Here is a 20,179-nt window from a genome sequence, read left to right as displayed (position 1 = left end):
AAAACTCTTGTTTATAATATAGCTGCACATATTTTAAAACCTATTTGCATCTGAGACATGATATAGTTCAGGAATGGATATCCAAGAAACAGTGACAATATTTGATGAATAATATTTGAAATGGAAAAATATTTATCCAATAATGGAACTCTGAGGAAAAGAATGTAAGAAGGCCTACCTTATCCCTGTACTCCTGATCTGCTATGTTAGGCAGGTTGATCATAACGTTATAATAAGCTCCCCAAACAGCTAGCTCCATGGCTTTAGAACCAACCTGTATAATAATGACAATATCAATTTTAAGCTCATTATTATGTACACCAGCAACATTTCCCTTTCATATGATTGAAGTTTGAGTTTCTCAACATGTTTAACTTCAGATCAACTAATTGTTTGTTTATTATAAACATGTGTAAATGGAGTATATGTGCAGATACAAAATGCTATATGTGCTTTGATTACTGTGTAAGTTAAATCAAAGTTATTGAGTACATACTCGTTTGTTATTTCTCCATTTGTTATTCGGTATTAATGTTGATATTTCATGGAAAATATACAGAGAACAATTGAACTATGTATGTATCAATTTCGATTAGATATTATATTAAGGGTGTTGACAAAATAGAATTTAGTTTGATTTCTTCATATCTGCATTTTTTTGGGGGGATTAGAGGCTACAAAATAATCTGTTTTAGTTTTTGAAGTAAATGTGAAATAAAAATATACATGTACATGCATGCATGTTGATTAATGCTATTGAAAGAAAACTACTCATTGTTTTTGTTTTTCCAAGAGATTGTGGTATGCAGAAAGTAACTAGCAGACCTGAGGGTGTGAGAGGGATTATGAGTTATCAAGGGCTTAGAAAACAAGTAGGAGCAATTAAACAAGTGGAGCACCCCTGGCAGTCTCACCTGCATCACGCGAATCAATATAGCAGCACGGCTGACTTTGAAAAGTACTATAAAATAATTATTCACAAAAAGCACCATTCCTATAATGATACAAGAACTACGTTCAATGACAATAAATGACATTTGACCTTGATCATGCGACCTAAGACTTGTCAGTGCTACTTGATTAACCCCATATCCACACTTTATAAACTATAATCTATAAACTTTGAAAGTTATGACAGCAATCTCATAATTACTTCCAGAGTGACCAAAGTTCAATTACATGTACCTTAAAATGACCATTGCCTTTGGTCATGTGACCTGAAAATTGCACAAGATGTTCAGTAATCCAAGTTTTATGAACTAGATTAATACATTTTCAGATTATCAAAGTTCATCGTCCTTTGACCTTGATCATGTGACCTGATATTCGCACAGGATGTTCAGTGATACTTGATTACTCGTATGTCCATATTTTATGAACTAGACCAATCAAGTTTCAAAGTTATGATGGTAATTCAACAAATACCCCCAACTTGGCCAAAATTCATTGACCTTGAATGACCTTTGACCTTGATTGTGACCTGAAAATTGCATGAGATGTTCAGTGATACTTTGAACTGCATGATTACACAACCTGGGGCCTGTTGCAGCAAACTTTCCATTAAAAAATTCTGGCAAACAATATTTTGCCATTGTCACTTCAACTTAAAAAAAAATCTTTTAAAAAAAGCTAATTTTTCTTTATATATATATTATATAATCTAGTGCATCTGTTCCCGTGTAATACATCTTCAACAATTAATAATGTTCATTAAGCCTAAATGACCATAGCCATGTGACTTGAAACTTGGGCAAGGTAATCAGTGACACTTTATTACCATTATGTCAGTTTCATAAACTAGGTCCACATATTGCTTCTAAGTTATGACATTTCAAAAACTTATCCTGATTAAGATTTTAATGTTGACGACACCGCAGTTGCCGTCAGAATATCGGTGCCTATACTAGTCTCCAAGAACTCTGATTTGAAGGCTAGACAATAAAACCTAGCTCTTAAAATATTCAGGTAAAATAGATTTGTTTGTTTTTTAAGCCAGGAATCTAAAAACAAAATCGTAAAAAGCAGTTGTACATTTACAATGTAATATATGAAGAGCTCAGTTGCAAAAGGGGTAAGATCCATTTTTCATCAAATTTGATTTTTTTTTGGGGGGGGGTCTCCTAATGTATAGACTTTTAGTAGCTTTATAAGATGATACCTAAGAAAATTTGAATTTCCCATCAAAACGTAAACAAAAATGGCACAGAAAAATCATCTTTTTTCAAAAGGGGTTACATCCATTTCAGTTTGGTTGCAAAAAGGGTTAAGATCCACAAAGAAATCTTTTGGAAAAGAATATTTCAAAAAATATGAAGACAGGTAGATTTCTTTTATAGCCAATTTTATGCTGACATGGTAGGGTATCATGAAAATTTAGTTTAACATAGAATATTAAAATATGGGAGAAAAAAAAATGATTTTCCTGGAGTGGATCTAACCCCTTTTGCAACCAAACACTTTAGAAGAGCTCATTTGTCAAAAATGGGTTAGATCCATTTTTCACAAATTTTACTGTTTTTGTCTTAATGTATAGACTTTTAGTAGCTCCAGATGATACCTAAGAAAATTTGAAATTTACATTAAAATGCAAATAAAAGTGGCAAAGAAAATCCTTTTTTATTCATAAGAGATTGGATTCATATCAGTTTGCATGCAAAAGGAGTCAGATCCACAAGGATGATTTTTAGGAAAAATATATTTTAAAGACATGAAGACAGGTAGATTTCTTTAATACCCAATTTTATGTTCACACAATAGGATAGTACATTATGACAATTAAGGCTGAGTCATATCGATTATTTTGAAAACCGGTGTTCGACAGCTCTAATTCGATCGAACATCGATGCATCGAATATTGAAGGCGGGGAAAATTTAGTCTTGTTTTTGCGTCGATGCGATGCGCTTTGCATATATGCACTACGCACTGACGGTATGCGCTGGCGTTGGCCGGGTGAGCGTTGCACAAGCAGATGACAGCAAAGTTTGTATTTTCCATGATCACAAAACCAGGCCTCTACAAAAAAAATTTTCGTCACTTGCCCTGTTGGGCAAGTGATGAAAAAATTTGCTTGCCCGATAGAAAAAACTGCTTGCCCAATTTTTTAAATAATTTTTTAACTAATAATTAAATAAATTTTTTCATTATGACGGCACTACTCTTATTTTTATTAAGGTATACTAAATAACATTTGAGAATCATGTCCAGTATAAAAGAACACACATTGAAAAGGATATTTTCAGCAACGTAGGCCTGAGTCTTTACGTTTATTTTGGAGAAAAAAAATCAATATTTTATGGCTATTTAAGGTTTTAAAAAACCCTTCAACAAAAGTTGCTAAAATTTCATATTTTGCATCTTTAAATCCATGAAATGGCTACCTGCGTAACATATTTCCTTAGAATTGCTTTCATTTACCGTAGTTGGAAACTATAAAGAAAGCCAGTGAAAAATGTTCAGCTCTTTATTGACTCGGAAAAAATTATTTTATCATCAAAAGTGGAGTGGCTAAAATTTCACATTTTGCATCTTTAAATCCATGAAATGGTCATTTATTTTCCATATTTCCTTGATTTCCTTGATTAAAAAAAAATTATTTGGAAACCATCAAGTCTTTTCTTCATCATTTTATGATGTTCCACTCGGTCAATAATTTTATCTACATGTTTTCACTTATTAATGAATTATTAGTAACATTGTTTACGGTAATATTGTATGATTTTTAAGTAATCTTTTTCACTATATGCTTAGAATCTTGGGTGTGTGTGTGTGTGTGAGGGTGCGTGTGTTTGTGTGGGTGTGACTGTGAGTTGAACTTTGATATAAATGAATTCAATATCTAATTTCTACTTCGCCTACCGGTATTCCAGTACCTGTACTCGGCCATGTAATAAAGGCACACATACCTTAACTTTTCCTGAAGTTCTTTGAAAACGCAGACTTCTACGAAAATTGCATTTCTCTATGGGGGAGTCTAAATTTGGTGAGAATGTATTCATTAATAACTTAAATATACATGACAATGAAGAAATCATCAAACTTTATTGGAAGTTTTGAATAATATACCCGAAATGTAAACTCTGTCTGAAACAGAAAATCACCATCATTGAGGCCTTTACTGAGCGAATTGTCCCCCAGAGCTCTGGCAGAGAGACAGAGCTCAGACTGGCTAGCTAGTATGCGCACGTGTGTGAGCCTCCCGCCGGCCTTGTAAAATAGATGGAGCTTTGTTTGATGATTTATTGTCTGATATTTACCTCATCCCCTCAAAAAGGGAAACAAATGAATTTTAAGTCATAATTAACAAATACGGCAAGTTATTTTAGATGTTAATAGGCCGTTTTGAAAAGCAAAGCCGAATGACATGACAACTCACCAATGCGAGGTTACTAGACTCTGTGATTTATTTCCTGTGTAATTCTAATTATTTCATCACAGAATTGTGATATCGGAAGGGGAAAATGTGCATTAGAAATTGCACATGGTGGTAGCCATAACGGACCCCTATACTACATTCAACTGTTTCCCGGCCATTGCGTTGATTTTTTTCATACCTGGTACCATGTATGGAAATACGTGGTACAGAAAAATAACGCAATTTCGGAATTTGAAACTGCGCTACTCGCTATTTTTTAAGGCTGATTCATGATTTTGAGTGTGGATTTTGGATGATTTATGGAAAAACGAGGTACGGTACTGAAAAAAAAGACGCAACAACCACTTGCCCGATCGGGCAATTGACTTTGAGAGGTGCTTGCCCGCACGTCATTTTCACTTGCCCCGGGCAAGCGGGCAAGCGGGTTTGTCGCGCCCTGACAAAACACACAAAAAAAGGCCGGGGACCAAAGCAGAATTCTTCCCAAAATATCTTCAACAATGATATTTGCAGATGACAACATATAAGTTTAAAATGAAACAATAATAAAGACATGAATCACGCAGAGTCGATCCGAATGATTTTCGGTCAACTAGCATTCGCAGTCCATTCACCAGCCCCGTCCGCAGCTCCGTACACTCACTCTGCCGAAACGACAGGCGTGCTTGACGTCAGCGCCAGCGAACAAGTGCAATCAACGGAGAGCGCTGTAACTTGCCTGAGATTGTGTAGTTGGATCCAAAATGAGCTCCAAATAAATTTATGGGAATAAATACGTAATTTTCTCTGGATGGTCATTTGAATTGCTATTCATTGCTGATATAACGATTGTGAGGAAAGATTGTGGAATATGAGTTATGACGATGTTCGAGAATTAATCCTGATAATGACAATCCAGTTTTTTAGACGCAATTGAGCATGCGATCAAAATAAATACGAATGTTTCGAATCGAGCCCTAAATTCATCTAAATTATTACGATTTAACAAGATTTTATGGTCATACTAAGAATATTGACGATGTCAGCAAAGTATGTTATGTTCATATGGAAGAATTAATACTGGCCGGATTATTTCTATTGTTATTCCATCTCTGGACGTCTCCTCCAAGCTCCGAGAAAATAAGCACAATGCGCATGCGTGTTCGATGACGTATGACATATTTTCCCATTCATGAAATCAGAGCCCAAAGTTGGGCACAAACTAGCTTCAAATTGATGGGGAAAAAAATCAAACGCAATTTTCTCTGTTTTGCCATGGCAAATGTTATTATATGGTGATATTACGAACTTGAACAGAGTTTTTGCATGTAGACAATGTTCGAGAATCAATCCTGATGTGATGATTATTTTTTTAGACAAGTGCACTAGCTCGAAGTCAAGTCGATCGTCATGAGATGTCCGCCATTGAAAATTGAAACGAAATACAAACGTTTCACATCAAGCTCTAAATTCATATTAATGATTATCATATGCAAATTATTGTTAAATATTACGATTAAATAATGTTCTATGGTCATGATATTAATATTGTTCATGAAAGCAAGATTTATTTTACGTTGATCGCGTCAATTTCCGGCCATTTTCTGGTTTGATTAAAGAACAGTACTGCGCATGCACGATCGATGGCCATGACTTCCATTCATGAATTCATCGTGCATAAATTATTCTCGGCACGAGCAGACGAGTAAGACTCGAACTATGATCGAAATAAACTTCAAATTAATGGTGAATAGCATCATAATTACTCTATCGGTTTCATTTTGGGGGCAATAGAAATCAAGTAAGTAGTAGTAAAGTTGGACATTACTGATATTTTGATGATTGATTGTGTAAACCAAACGAATCGGCCGGCCGACGTATTTTTTTTTTTTCGATGCACCGATTTTGCAAAATCTGCACCGGTGTTCGATGACATCGATCGAACACCGATTTTAAAATCGATTCGACTCAGGCTTAATTATGACAATTTAGTTACTCATAAAAATAATGCAATATAGGAGAATTTAAAAAAAACATGACTTCTCAGAATGGTACAAAGTGGTTCTAACCCCTTTTGCAACCAAACTCTTCATATGTAAATGCACAACTGCTTTTTATATACATGACAAATACAGAAATGCATCAAAACAAATTATCATCATGCAGACCATATAAAATGAATGATTCAAACGTACTACTCTACTGTAATGCTTCTAGAATTCCTTGACTAATGGATCTCTGGCTGATGAGTATGATCTGTTAAAGCCACTATAGATACTTTGAACAGTGTCATCTCAAGACTTACTTCCATTGGACCCTACATACACTGGATGAAACAAACTATATTTTAATCTTGAAAACATTCATACCACAATATTTGTCAAGAAATAAACTGTTTTTAGTATGTTCCCATACATTCCTGTTTTAAAAACTAGATCAAAGTGGTATGAACCATCATTTCTTTGAACCAAAATTCACAATAAATTTATTCAACACAATGTATGATTTTTTTATTTCCACAATTTATTTTCTTGTATTATAGGAAGTACATGTAATAATTTTGCAAATATATGTGACATCATGTATGCATCATATTGCAAATTGTACATGTTTTTAATCAGCCTTTACTGCCATTAGCACGACATGTTTTTACTAGACCATTTATATTATTGAACTAAATTGAATCGAATGAAACCAAACTTTTCATCATAAAGAATTTTGTGTTTATCAAAGAAATTAAGAAGTTGAGAATAAGTGTACCTTTAAAAATATTTCCCCCAAAATTGTAGTATACCGGTAAAGGAAATAGTTTGCAAAGCCCCATTCGTATTGATTTGCCCAAATATACTGGTAATGATAGTGCACATACATGTACACTGCATATTGGTATAAAACTGGTCATAACTTTGAAAATATTCACCCTACCAATACAAAAGTATACTTCTTCTGAAAGTAAATTTCAAAAGATTCCAAAAATGGCATCAAAATAAGGTAGGCTGGGCTACTGACATTTTATGAGTGAAAAAGTTTTACTTTTCAGAACCCCCAATATACCTCATACCATCATACTAACCAGATTTTTATCGCCCATTAATTTCCCTTTCAAATGATTTATAACTTCTGGGGATTTAGTAATTTCACCCAGGTAATTTTGATGTATGCAAATTTATATTAATTAAAAATATCTAAAACCGACATTTTTCCCTAAATTTTCTATATACAAGTTAATTTTAATCAATTAACAATTGTATGATGTGTATAGCTATACCTGTCATACATGTATTTAGCTGAAAATTAGACTAAAATCATCAAAGGTCTAACCCCTTGTAAACCTAAAACTATGCATGATTAATTCTAGTAATACAAAAATCCCAAAGTAACATGTAATGTGTACTGCTTTCATCACCCTTCAACTACCCTTGTTTTATTCAATTTTTTCTTTTATTTCATCACAAATTGATGAGCAAGGCTTATACCCTCAACAACGTATACTTTCAAATGACACCAATTTCATTAAAATGTGCCTCCATTTGGCAAAAAACAAATCACATCATAGGCCTATACTGTTCCTATGCGAAAATTTTGGGTGTAGTTCATGGAAAGAATATAAGGATTTTCTAAATTACTATTAATTGTAATTAATCAATTGATATAAATTGCGAATAATGTTGGATTATTATACTACTGACCTGAAGATTTAAAATGAAACCTAAATTAAGTCCCTAGCCCCTGTATACTAAAGTTATTCACCTTTAAGATATGAAACATGAATCTCCTATAGACAGTGTGTACTGTTTCCCCCGCCCCATCCTCGCCATTTTGAGTTCTCAGTTGCGGTGTCGCGAATTTACTTGCTACTGTACTCATTTTTTTTTTTCAGATATGATAGAGTAAATTAATACCAATTTCATGACAATGTCTCTCTGTTCAACTGAGATATCAAATGTTAAAAAGAATGAATATTGTTAAAAGTGTAACCGCACCACCTTCTGTGGGCAAGTTCAAGACACATGGCCTAATATCTTTTCATTTGATGCAACAAGATCTTCTTTATACCTTTGAAATCAAACATGGCAAATATCTGTAAATGATCAGATATCACTTGTAAGCTAATACTCCTGTAGAAATAATGAACATACTGTTGTCTATCAATATACATCTGGAGCTAGTTTTTCTAGTTGATTTTGTAAGAAGAGCAATATGAGTAAAACAGTTCAAATAACTCATTACATTAACTGTATAAAATCAATGTTAAAATCTCCAAGAAATATGCAATATTTTTGTTTCTAAATTGATCTGCAGAAAAGATATTCTTATAAGTATCTTTATAAAACGGGTTCAAGGATGTAGCCAATGGTGAGTGCGTATTCAAGTCACATGTTCATGCTTTAATTATGCGCAACCTTCCAGTCGTGCAGCACTGTGCATTTCTTGTGCAGCACTATGCAATTTTTGTGCAGCATTAGTTCCAATAGCACGTAAAAACTGATACGCGTTCAGTAAAAGAGGCTGGCTAGGATTTTGATGCGCTTACTTAGGCGCGCATATTAGATACGCCTGTGATGTCATAATTGATAGTCTTGTGATCTCTTCGTCTGTGCACAAGTTGGAGGAATTTGAACAAGATTTCCATGAAAAATTCTTTTTGCCGACCCGTTTTATAAAACAATTAATGCACATTTTAAGATTCGTGATGTTAGTGACGATGCGAGCAACTCTCGGGCATTCACAATATTATGCAAAAGCACTCGGCGCAAGCGCCTCTTGCTTTCGCATAATTGTAAATACCCTCGAGTGTGCTGCATCGTCATAACACACTCATAAATGTGCATTAATTGTATAATAAAATGTGACTGTGATTTCTCAGGTGGTCTGCATGTATAGAAGACAAAAAAATACAATATTTTCCCAGGTTTCAAAATTTCTATTAAAAGGCTTTCACAATGGCAATTAAATACTGAAATGTCACAGTGGATGATATATCTAATGGCAAATGCCAATCCTCCTTCTTTTCTATTATTTTGTGATTTACTCTATAAATGTTACATTCATTAATATTCTATTCACCCTATTTTCCATTGTCCAACCTTGTTTTAAAAGACCAAAAGCAAAATTACATCAAAATGTGTCCTTAGTGACAATTTTTGGTGTATTTCATGTAACAAATTTTAGAATTTTCTTTAAAAAATTACTGTTAATTACAATTAATTGAATAAAATAAATTGAGAATAATTTTGGATCAACTAACCTCAAGCTTTAACCCTAAATAGACTGGGCTATTTCGATGCCTAAGAAGACTGGGGGGGCTGATTCAGTCCCCCCCCCTTATGATCTCAGCCGTCGATCGCGCGATCACGACGAAACTTGGAACGCGCATTACCTATGGCATAATCTACAAAACTACTAAATCAAATTCTGCGAAAAATCTCATTGCTAATTAATTATGCTAATTTATGCGTAAAATCAAAATTTTGCTTTAATTAACTAAATAATGCCAGTAAAATGCTTATTTTTTGTACACAAACACTTTATATGAATCTGATCAAATGTACCCAAAAAAATTTCAACATCACATTTATTTTCTAATGTATTTTACCGTTTTCTAAATTTCTTACTGTATGTATTTCTTTGTTTTTCGACTTTCTGTTTTTTTATTGTTTTTTCAATGGAAATTGTCGGGGACTTTATTTGGAGCATAAATAAGATGGAATTAATTGATTTCAATCCGTAAAAGGAAAAATAATGATAGTTTTATGAATTTTGACTAAAAACTCTATTTACATTGGATTTGTTCATAAATTCACGTTTTTTGTGCAATTTTGGGTCTGCATGCAGTTACGAAATATTGCGTAATTTCGAAACTGCATACCCGGGGGTCGCAAATTTGGTCTCAAAAGTTGCGCGAGACTTGAATGTAAAAACTCCATGAGCGACGCGGTCAAAAAATTGAGCGCGGTGGATTTATCACGAAAAATGTTGAGGGGGGGCTGAATCAGCCCCCTCCCTGTTTTTTTAGGGTTAAAATGAGACCAAAATTAAGTCTGTAGCCCCCTGTATGCCAAACTTATTCACCGTTCAAATATCAAACGTGAATCTCCCATAGACTGTGTGTACTGCTCCCCCTCCCCCACCCTCGCCAAAGTCGAACAGTCGGAATGTCGCAAATATACGTTCTATTGCGCTCATTTTTTCAGATATGATAAAAGCTTTAAATTGATACCAATTTCATGACAATATTTTTAAGTTCAACTGAGATATCGCATGTTAAACAGAATGAAAATTGAAAAAGACAAAAAAACAACACCTTTTTGTGGGGCAAGATCAAGACACATGGCCATATTATACAGTCATTATCAGCCTCTTCCTTTATGATTCCCATCGTTAACAACAGGTTATGATAAAGCAAAATGACCTAACTGTAAAAATCAAATCTCTCACAAAAAATTTGCATTCTCCTAGCTATATAAAATGAAATCAAAGGCAAAAACATACCCTAAAAACAAATTTAAGGCAAATTTCATAGTAAATAGATAAAGAGATATAACAAGTGGAATGCCTCTGGCCGTCTCACCTGCATCACGCGGTTCAATATAGCAGCAGTGCTGACTTTGAATACTACTCTAACTCGCACAAGATGTTCAGTGATACATGGTTACTCTTATGTCCACTTTTTATGAACGAGACCAATAAACTTACAGAGATATGATGGTTATTCAACAAAAAACCCCAACATGGCCAAAGTTCATTGACCATACATGACCTTTGACCTTGATCATGTGACCTGAAACTTGCACAGGATGTTCAGTGATACTTGATTACTCTTATGTACAAGTTTCATGAATAAAATCCATTAACTTTCATAGTTTTGATGGTAATTCAACAGATAAACCCAATTCGGCCAAAGTTCATTGACCTTTGACCTTGGTCATGTGACCTGAAACGCGCACAGGATGTTCAGTGATATTTGATTACTCATATGTCCAAGTTAAATGAACTAGACTAATAAACTTTCAAAGTTATGATGGTAATTCAACAGATACCCCCGATTCGGCCAAAGTTCATTGACCCTAAATGACCTTTGACCTTAATCATGAGACCTGAAACTTGCACAAAATATTCAGTGATGCTTGATTACTATTATGTCCAAGTTTCATGAATCATATCCATAAACTTTCAAAGTTATGATGGGAATTCAGCAGATATCCCCAATTCGGCCAAAGTTCATTGACCCTAAATGACCTTTGACCTTGGTCATGTGACGTGAAACTCATGCAGGATACTCAGTGATACTTGATTAACCTTATGTCCAAGTTTCATGAACTAGGTCCATATATTTTCCAAGTTATGATGACATTTCAAAAACTTAACCTCAGGTTAAGATTTCGATGTTGATTCCTCCAACATGGTCTAAGTTCATTGACCCTAAATGACCTTTGACCTTGGTCATGTGACATGAAACTTTAATAGGATGTTCAGTAATACTTGATTAACCTTATGGCCAAGTTTCATGAACTAGGTCCATATACTTTCTAAGTTATGATGTCATTTCAAAAACTTAACCTCAGGTTAAGATTTGATGTTGACGCCGCCGCCGCCGCCGCCGTCGCCGCCGCCGTCGGAAAAGCGGCGCCTATAGTCTCACTCTGCTTCGCAGGTGAGACAAAAATTGACTTTTTGACAATTTTACTGTACAGTCTTGCAGAAATAGCCAAAATAATATTAATTTCTTATGCACTTTGTTTTTAAAATTCTTATGTATTGCTTTGTTTTTGTTTTTTCCAATAAAATTTGTCAAAGACCATTTTGTGATCATATATAGCATAAAATAAATCCAATTAGCCTAACAAAAGTAAAAATAATCATACATGTATGATTTTTTGGTTGAAAAACACAATTTGCATTGACTTTGTACACGGAATCACGTTTTTGAGCAAGTGGGTCTGACATGCACTTACAAAATGCTGCATTATTTAGGAACCGCACACCCTGGGTCGCAAATTTGGTCTAAAAAAATTTTGCTCGACAACGTAGTGACAAAATTTATTGAGGGGGTCAAATTGACACCCCCCCTGTAAACAAGGGGTAATTCTATAATGATAACCTCATGCTTAGGCCTTACATACATGTACACTCAAGGTTTAGCATTTTAAGCTGAAAATCAAAACTTATTTTTATGACTGATATGTTTTACCAATGGAACACAAGGGGTTCACACTCAAAGTCACATGGACAGAATTATCTCAAAAGTTATTGTGTGAACTCTCCCTTGACTTGAAGCAACTAGGTTCTTCACAATGTAAAAAGCTCTGTGATTTGATCGATTAGGAGTCTCTCAAAAGTTTAATCTAAGAAATCAGGAGTAATGTTGGAGGATAATTGTTTAATGTATAAGCTTTTATGATAAATGATTAGCAATCATATCAAATAATCTACCAATTGATAAGAATGAAACCCTTCATTGATTGTAGACACATTGTAGGGAGGTATTAATGATATCTGATTATAACTGAATAATTCATATTAATTTGATCTCATACAGGATAGGGGATGCATTCAATCAAACAAAGTGAAGGGTTATTGATCTCATACAGGATAGGGGATGCATTCAATCAAACAAAGTGAAGGGATTGATCTCATACAGGATAGGGGATGCATTCAATCAAACAAAGTGAAGGGATTGATCTCATACAGGATAGGGGATGCATTCAATCAAACAAAGTGAAGGGATTGATCTCATACAGGATAGGGGATGCATTGAATCAAACAAAGTGAAGGGATTGATCTCATACAGGATAGGGGATGCATTCAATCAAACAAAGTGAAGGGATTGATCTCATACAGGATAGGGGATGCATTCAATCAAACAAAGTGAAGGGATTGATCTCATACAGGATAGGGGATGCATTCAATCAAACAAAGTGAAGGGATTGATCTCATACAGGATAGGGGATGCATTCAATCAAACAAAGTGAAGGGATTGATCTCATACAGGATAGGGGATGCATTCAATCAAACAAAGTGAAGGGATTGATCTCATACAGGATAGGGGATGCATTCAATCAAACAAAGTGAAGGGATTGATCTCATACAGGATAGGGGATGCATTCAATCAAACAAAGTGAAGGGATTGATCTCATACAGGATAGGGGATGCATTCAATCAAACAAAGTGAAGGGACTGATCTCATACAGGATAGGGGATGCATTCAATCAAACAAAGTGAAGAGATTGATCTCATACAGGATAGGGGATGCATTCAATCAAACAAAGTGAAGGGTTATGTATAGGTAATGGAAACAATTTCACTACAACCTATTCAATGAAAAGAAACCAGATTATTAAAAACTTTGCATTATACTTGAGTAAGAAGTCCCTGTGTACCATCAGAGAACATTTTGAACCAACTTTTTATCATACCAAAGTGTCTAGTTTAAAAGTGAATTTAGATGTCCCCCTTGCCAATTCATGTCTCTTATGGTTAGAAATTGGCAAGCTGGTGCGATGGGAAAAAGCCCATTTGAGATTTCTAAACTAACCCAGCCCTTTCTCATATTTTAACTATATAAATATCTTGCATTTTGACTACATCTTGTATTTTGACTATATAAATATATCATATTTTTGGAACCCCATTAGATAAACTTCTACTCCATGATAGATGACAGCTATTGGCTGCTATTCTCTCAAGTATTTTGCTTAGGATAACTGGCCACTGCATTTTGTTTTGTTATTGCTTACATGTATATTATTCTTCTATTATACAATTGTCACAATTTGTAATTCTATCATTAATTTTTGTATTTGTTTATATATGCATTACAATTACTGTGATTCATGTATTGAAATATCAATAATAAAGGCAGAAACATCTGCAAAAAAAGATTACATTATGGGAATTTCAGTCCATTTTAATCAATGAATTCTGAGAGAGAAGTTGGCAGAGTACAACAAGCCTGCATATGCCGACTTACCCCAAGACAAGACAAGATAAATTCTTTCTGTATTTTTTTTCAAAGTTCAAGCTGTCTACAGATAAATGAAAAAAACAAAAACAATGAGATAAAGAAATGTCTTTGAGACAATTTGAAAACAGTTTATTGTTCAACATACCTGAAGGTCCGACTTGCATTGTATGTTGCCATAGCGAGCCATTTCCTTCATGGTATCCCAACATGTATTCACAGTAATGGCTACATTCATTGGGACGGCTACAGCATCTTTCATTGCAGCTTTCATGCTTTCATCTCGACTACACACAAGATAAAACAGACAGTCTTTTAAAGATGGTTACACAACAATGTGTGACATCTGGTGAACACCAGTAACACAGGTAAATTTTGTTAATAATCTTTTAAAACAAAACTACACTGTATGCATAGAAAATCTAAGGTATTTAGCTACCTGACTTTACAATCAAATTTCAACCAAATTACAATAATTGACTTTCAGGACCAAATATAAATATTCTGATCCTACATGTACATTGTGTAACAGCAGTATACACTAATTTACTCAATAACTTCCTTTAAAAATGTAGGGTAAACAACACCAATTTTTCAGTGAAATGTATGGTCTAAATACAAATGTAGTCTACAAACAACATATATACAGCATAATTAGTATTGAGTTATGCAGAAAAGTAATAATTCCTGACTCAACTTTGTGGAGAAACAAAGATAATAATCACACTTTTTTGGTTAATTTATTATAATGGTAATCTTCTCAGTCATATAAACTAATAAGACTCTACATGTATGTACGTCGAATCTACATATTTATGTATCCTTACTTGAGTTCATGGACTGCTTTAAGATAAATAAAAGAGGTTGCAGTAAACACTGATATAATGAAAAGGTGTGTTAAACAAGGTCAATTTGTCACTATATCATCATAGTTGTAGATCTGGTAAACTGAATTTTCTTAAATCATGAAATCTAAGCTAAAAAACAATCACAATGAAGATTACCAACACAGATAAGCACATGTGGAACAGTTCAACAGTATATTATTTTTACTATTGCTTGGAAAATTCCAGACATAGTGCTCAAATTTCATACTTATTTTGGTGTCTCAGCAATTACACAACATCTTCCAGGTCTCAGCAATTACACAACATCTTCCAGGTCTCAGCAATTACACAACATCTTCCAGGTCTCAGCAATTACACAACATCTTCCAGGTCTCAGCAATTACACAACATCTTCCAGGGCCCCATCTTACAAAGATTGATCTGATCAACCTCAACAATGGAAAGCCAGCAATGACCACATTTAAAAATACATGTTTGTTAAGAAAAATGTTGGTGTATTCATACATTCATCATTTTCTTGACAGTTTTTGGTGTGTTCTCCTTTGTTTACAAAGGACATTTGCAAATTTCCTGTAGAAAAAATTATGACACCTATGGATTTCCATAGTTACGATTGATTGGATCAATTTCTTTCCGTGGCCTTAAAGTATTTGGCTCATTTTTATTTATACTTGCAGACACCTGGGTGGTCAATGCAATAGAATTAATCTGGATGTCACTTCAATGGGCTGATGGGGGAAATCAGTGTAGCACAAGACACAACATCAAAATGATAATAATAATAGTAATAATAATGATATTTCAATATTTATATAGTGCTTCTGAATTTTTTTCTAAGTGCTTCACTTACATAACTTTTTCTTCATCACTGCCTTTTGGGAGCTTCATAGCGCTCTGAAAGAAAAAAAATCAGGAGTCATATTCAGTAAATGAAAAAGAGTTCAACTTGACATAACTGACTTCTTCAATAAATTCTATCAAACCATGTACCTGTACTGGACAAGCAATGCAATATTTTCTTCCATTGGTGGTGGGAGGGGGTGATTAGGACTGTTATTTATTTTAGATAATATTCCCTTCCGGAGCTCAAGGTTCTTTATGCTGTGATATCTTATTCAAACCTCTAGTAATAGTAGAAGTTGGATATGATGGCGCTCTTCGATCTCTCCAGATTATACACGCCAGTCACTTTAGTAGGAGCTCTACTACATGGAACGTTGTGGCCCAGTGGATTAAACTTCTGACTTTGAAACAGAAGGTTGTGGGTTCGAATCCCAGCCATGGCGTGATTTCCTTCAGCAAGAAATTTGTCCACACTGTGCTTCACTCAACCCAGGTGAGGTGAATGGGTACCCAGTAGGAACAAATTCCTTGAATGCTTTGAGCGCCTAGGCAGCCAAGCTAAAGCCAGGGTAATGATAATAGCAGGGCCCGCTAGGAACAGTTTTCAGAACTGAAGAGGCTTCCCTGGGTAAATATACCTATATTATAATTATTATTATTAGGACTTTGGTGAAGGAAAGCCCATGAGACGTCAAACCATTTGCCAATGATTCTCTTTATCTTCTTATTCTTGTCTTGTGATGGCGCCGTTTCATTTACTATGTGCAATACTATCGATGCTCGTTGGTGTTATTCAAATTCTTTTCATGATTATTGAGAAGAAAAAAAAAGATTCACTGAAAAGGCTTTCTCTTAATAAAAAAACCCTTACATTGAAATAAAGCAATGGCTGAATTTTTGTTGTTTGAGTTTTCACAGCACTGTCAGATACCAGTCAGGCTGACAATTTGGGGGTAGTCTCAAACATGCTTTCTGTGTGTGCATAATGACCTTCAGAAGATTCATTGAGTAAATCTGTTACCATTTGGGGGATAATATTTGTAATGAAAGCTGCTTTGAAGATAATTTTGTATATTTGATTTATCTGAAAAGCCATCAAATGATTTATTGTGTTAAAACTGGAAAATTTCTTTGGGTCTGAGGGTCAGACTACTTGAGTGAGCACACACACATTTTTCTATGTATTTACACTTTGCATGTATAGTATGTGTGCTATGTATGCCTTGTCTGAGATTTTCTTTTGTTAGTGCCATCTCTTGGCAAACTGAGGTAATGTGATATTGGAATCAGTTCTGGAGATTCTGTTTGAGTTTTTGAATCAACATAAATCTAAAGCATCCTACATGGGATTGCCCTAATTAAGAAGATTTCAAGAGGCAAAGAGGTCAGTAGAAACATTGATTCATTTATTTAAGAAATACAAATTTTATAATGCAAAAAAAGATGATTTTAATCTGGTTGGATTGACATGATAATGCTATTGTGTATTAATTGTAACTGATGATAGGAGAATATAAAGTACATGAATTTCTCAGGTGCAAGTTAATGTATCTTGAAACAGGGTTATGATTTACATTCAGGTAGAATATTTAATTTATGATGTAAAGGTTTATTGCTCTCATACTTATTACTTTCCTATCATTTTGTTTATACTTACAGTTATCACGGAATTAATTGCAATTGCTTCATGTCAATTGCACAGAAGAAAATGAACGAAGAATTAAAGGATGGCATGAAATTTACATTCCCGTCGAGACCTTTGTTTTTTGTTATTAAATTCTCGAACAAGTCTTCAGCTGCAATATTTCTTGTATCATTATTGTTATGTGATTATTCTGGAGCTGAGGTTACAAACTCACCATGTAAGCAGAAAATGCTGCTGTATCAGCATCTATCATGGGGAGGAGGTCGTGCATGGCATCTCTCAATGGGGGTATTAGCTTTCTCATAGTACCGTCCAGAGCTTCAAATTTCTTGTTTCCATATGACATCCAGCCTACCATGGTCCCAAGTGCAGCTCCCTGATAATTATATAATAAATAATGTATTAGGTGCTCATATTGCAGAGCAGTCATGGCTCTAATTGTCATTATTATCTATACAAAGCATTTTAGCAGATGAATAAATGTCACATTTTGCTCGCTACTTCCAATCCATGTTGCCCTCTCTGGGCTTTGCCCGTATGAATACTGTACAAAAACACAGGGCAATATTGGCCATATTTCTGCTAGTGCGCTTGCGCAGTAGGAGTCGATTTTGATTGCTAATTTCAGTATGATAATAATATTGACTAGCTCTTCTTTCAGGAAATATCAGATACATTGCCCTTTAAAGAATCATATTGATTAGGGTTAGGGTAGGTTTGATTTGATGTTCCCCTCAAGGCCAGTCAATATTATATAAATTATCATTTTGGTCACCATTAAGGTACATAATGAATATAACTACCAGTTATTACCTTTTCGGTAATACAAACATGTTGTTCTATTATTTTATAGCAAGTCTAAAGCTGTTGGTTTTCTTGCAAATTCCTTCAAAATACAGTCAACTTTCTTCAGCTTTCAACCCTAGACATGTACCTAATTATTGGTTTCCCTTGAATATTATTCCCCTTGAATCATGAATTACACAAATTTGTTCAAATATACATGTACCACTTCACTGTGCACTTGAATGAGTGATAAGATTGCTCTTTTCTTTAATAATTAATCAATACAGAATAACAATCACCATATCAATCAAAATGAATAATTCTGTTTCATTAACCATAAAAGGACCTCCACGTTTCTTTTGATATTTCCGAAACGCAAAAAGATAGCATTGCAAAATTTTATGATTTTTTTCTTTTAAAGTCTCACACAACGTTTGGACCAAATTCGCGACATATGGGTATAGCATCGCGACGTCACTTGACCTTTTTACGAGACAATGTCATGCCGAAAACTGCTCATTTCTATACTTTGTGTACCGTGGGAGATGGAATTCATGAAAAGGGTGATTATTTTTTGTTCTAATTGGCCTGCTTAATTAATTTAGGGTTTAATTTAGTTGTTTAATGGTCTGTAATCATTTCATTGAAAAAACAATGAAAAACAAAAGATGAAAAAAACAAAAAATAAATAAATTCCAAAAATAAATAAATTCCAAAAACAAAGAAACACACAAGGAAAAAATTGGCTTTCACAATTTTACTTGATTCACCCAACATGGTCTAAGTTCATTGACCCTAAATGACCTTTGACCTTGGTCATTTGACTCATATCTCAGGCAGGATGTTCAGTAATACTTGATAAACCTTATGGCCAAGTTTCATGAACTAGGTCCATATACTTTCTAAGTTATGCTGTCATTTCAAAAACTTAACCTCAGGTTAAGATTTTGATGTTGATTCCCTCAATATGGTCTAAGTTCATTGACCCTAAATGACCTTTGACCTTGGTCATGTGACATGAAACTCTAATAGGATGTTTAATAATACTCTATTAATCTTATGGCCAAGTTTCATGAACTAGGTCCATATACTTTCTAAGTTATGCTGTCATTTCAAAAACTTAACCTTCGGTTAAGATTTGGTGTTGACGCCACCGCCGTCGTAAAAGCGGCGCCTATAGTCTCACTCTGCTTCGCAGGTGAGACAAAAAGGGATCTAAAATTTCTTTTGTTTTCAATCTTTTGTGAGGACGAACATGCGTGTAATCAATGGAATTAACCTCCGTTGCAATCTCCTACACCAGTTCAAATTAAATCAAGCTTTCCAACCCCTTAGAATTAATCCAATATTCTATTTGTTCACTGTTTAAGAACAAATTACTGTTCAGCTATTTACCTTCCCTGGCAATGTATTATTGATTTTGGAGCGGCTGGTCACAAATGGAATTAACCCTTAGCGCACCATGAACATATATCTGTGCATCCACTGGAGTGCCACAAACACATTTTCGTGCATTGGTCAAACAGCTATTGTTATGCCTATTGCATTTTGAGGAGTGCATTGCATGCATAAGTGATTTCATTGTTCAGTTCAGCTTATGGTCAAGAGGTTTAACATTAAGTGTCTCACGATTGCTTCCCTTTTTTCTAAATAAAACAACTAAATACAGACTCTGAAAAAAATGGCACTGGCTGATTACAGTGAATGGCACATTGAGAGTTAACCACCAAGGAAGACAATACCA

General features: G+C 34.4%; 1 protein-coding gene across 3 annotated transcripts in view; it reads right to left on the bottom strand.

Moving 5' to 3' along the window:
* Nucleotides 1-20,179, bottom strand: part of LOC121425935 (formimidoyltransferase-cyclodeaminase-like) — a 42,264-nt gene that overhangs the window by 3,038 nt on the left and 19,047 nt on the right. For all 3 annotated transcript variants that reach the window (XM_041622048.1, XM_041622046.1, XM_041622049.1), the window contains 4 exons: nucleotides 17,864-18,025; nucleotides 16,012-16,055; nucleotides 14,462-14,600; nucleotides 179-274 (listed from right to left, as the gene is read on the bottom strand). In XM_041622048.1, the coding sequence (XP_041477982.1) occupies nucleotides 179-274; nucleotides 14,462-14,600; nucleotides 16,012-16,055; nucleotides 17,864-18,025 (441 nt within the window). The remainder of the gene's footprint in view (nucleotides 1-178; nucleotides 275-14,461; nucleotides 14,601-16,011; nucleotides 16,056-17,863; nucleotides 18,026-20,179) is intronic.

Source organism: Lytechinus variegatus, chromosome 13 (genome assembly GCF_018143015.1).
Source record: "Lytechinus variegatus isolate NC3 chromosome 13, Lvar_3.0, whole genome shotgun sequence".
Classification (NCBI taxonomy): Eukaryota; Metazoa; Echinodermata; class Echinoidea; order Temnopleuroida; family Toxopneustidae; genus Lytechinus; species Lytechinus variegatus.
This window is presented reverse-complemented; position numbering and strand designations above follow the sequence as displayed.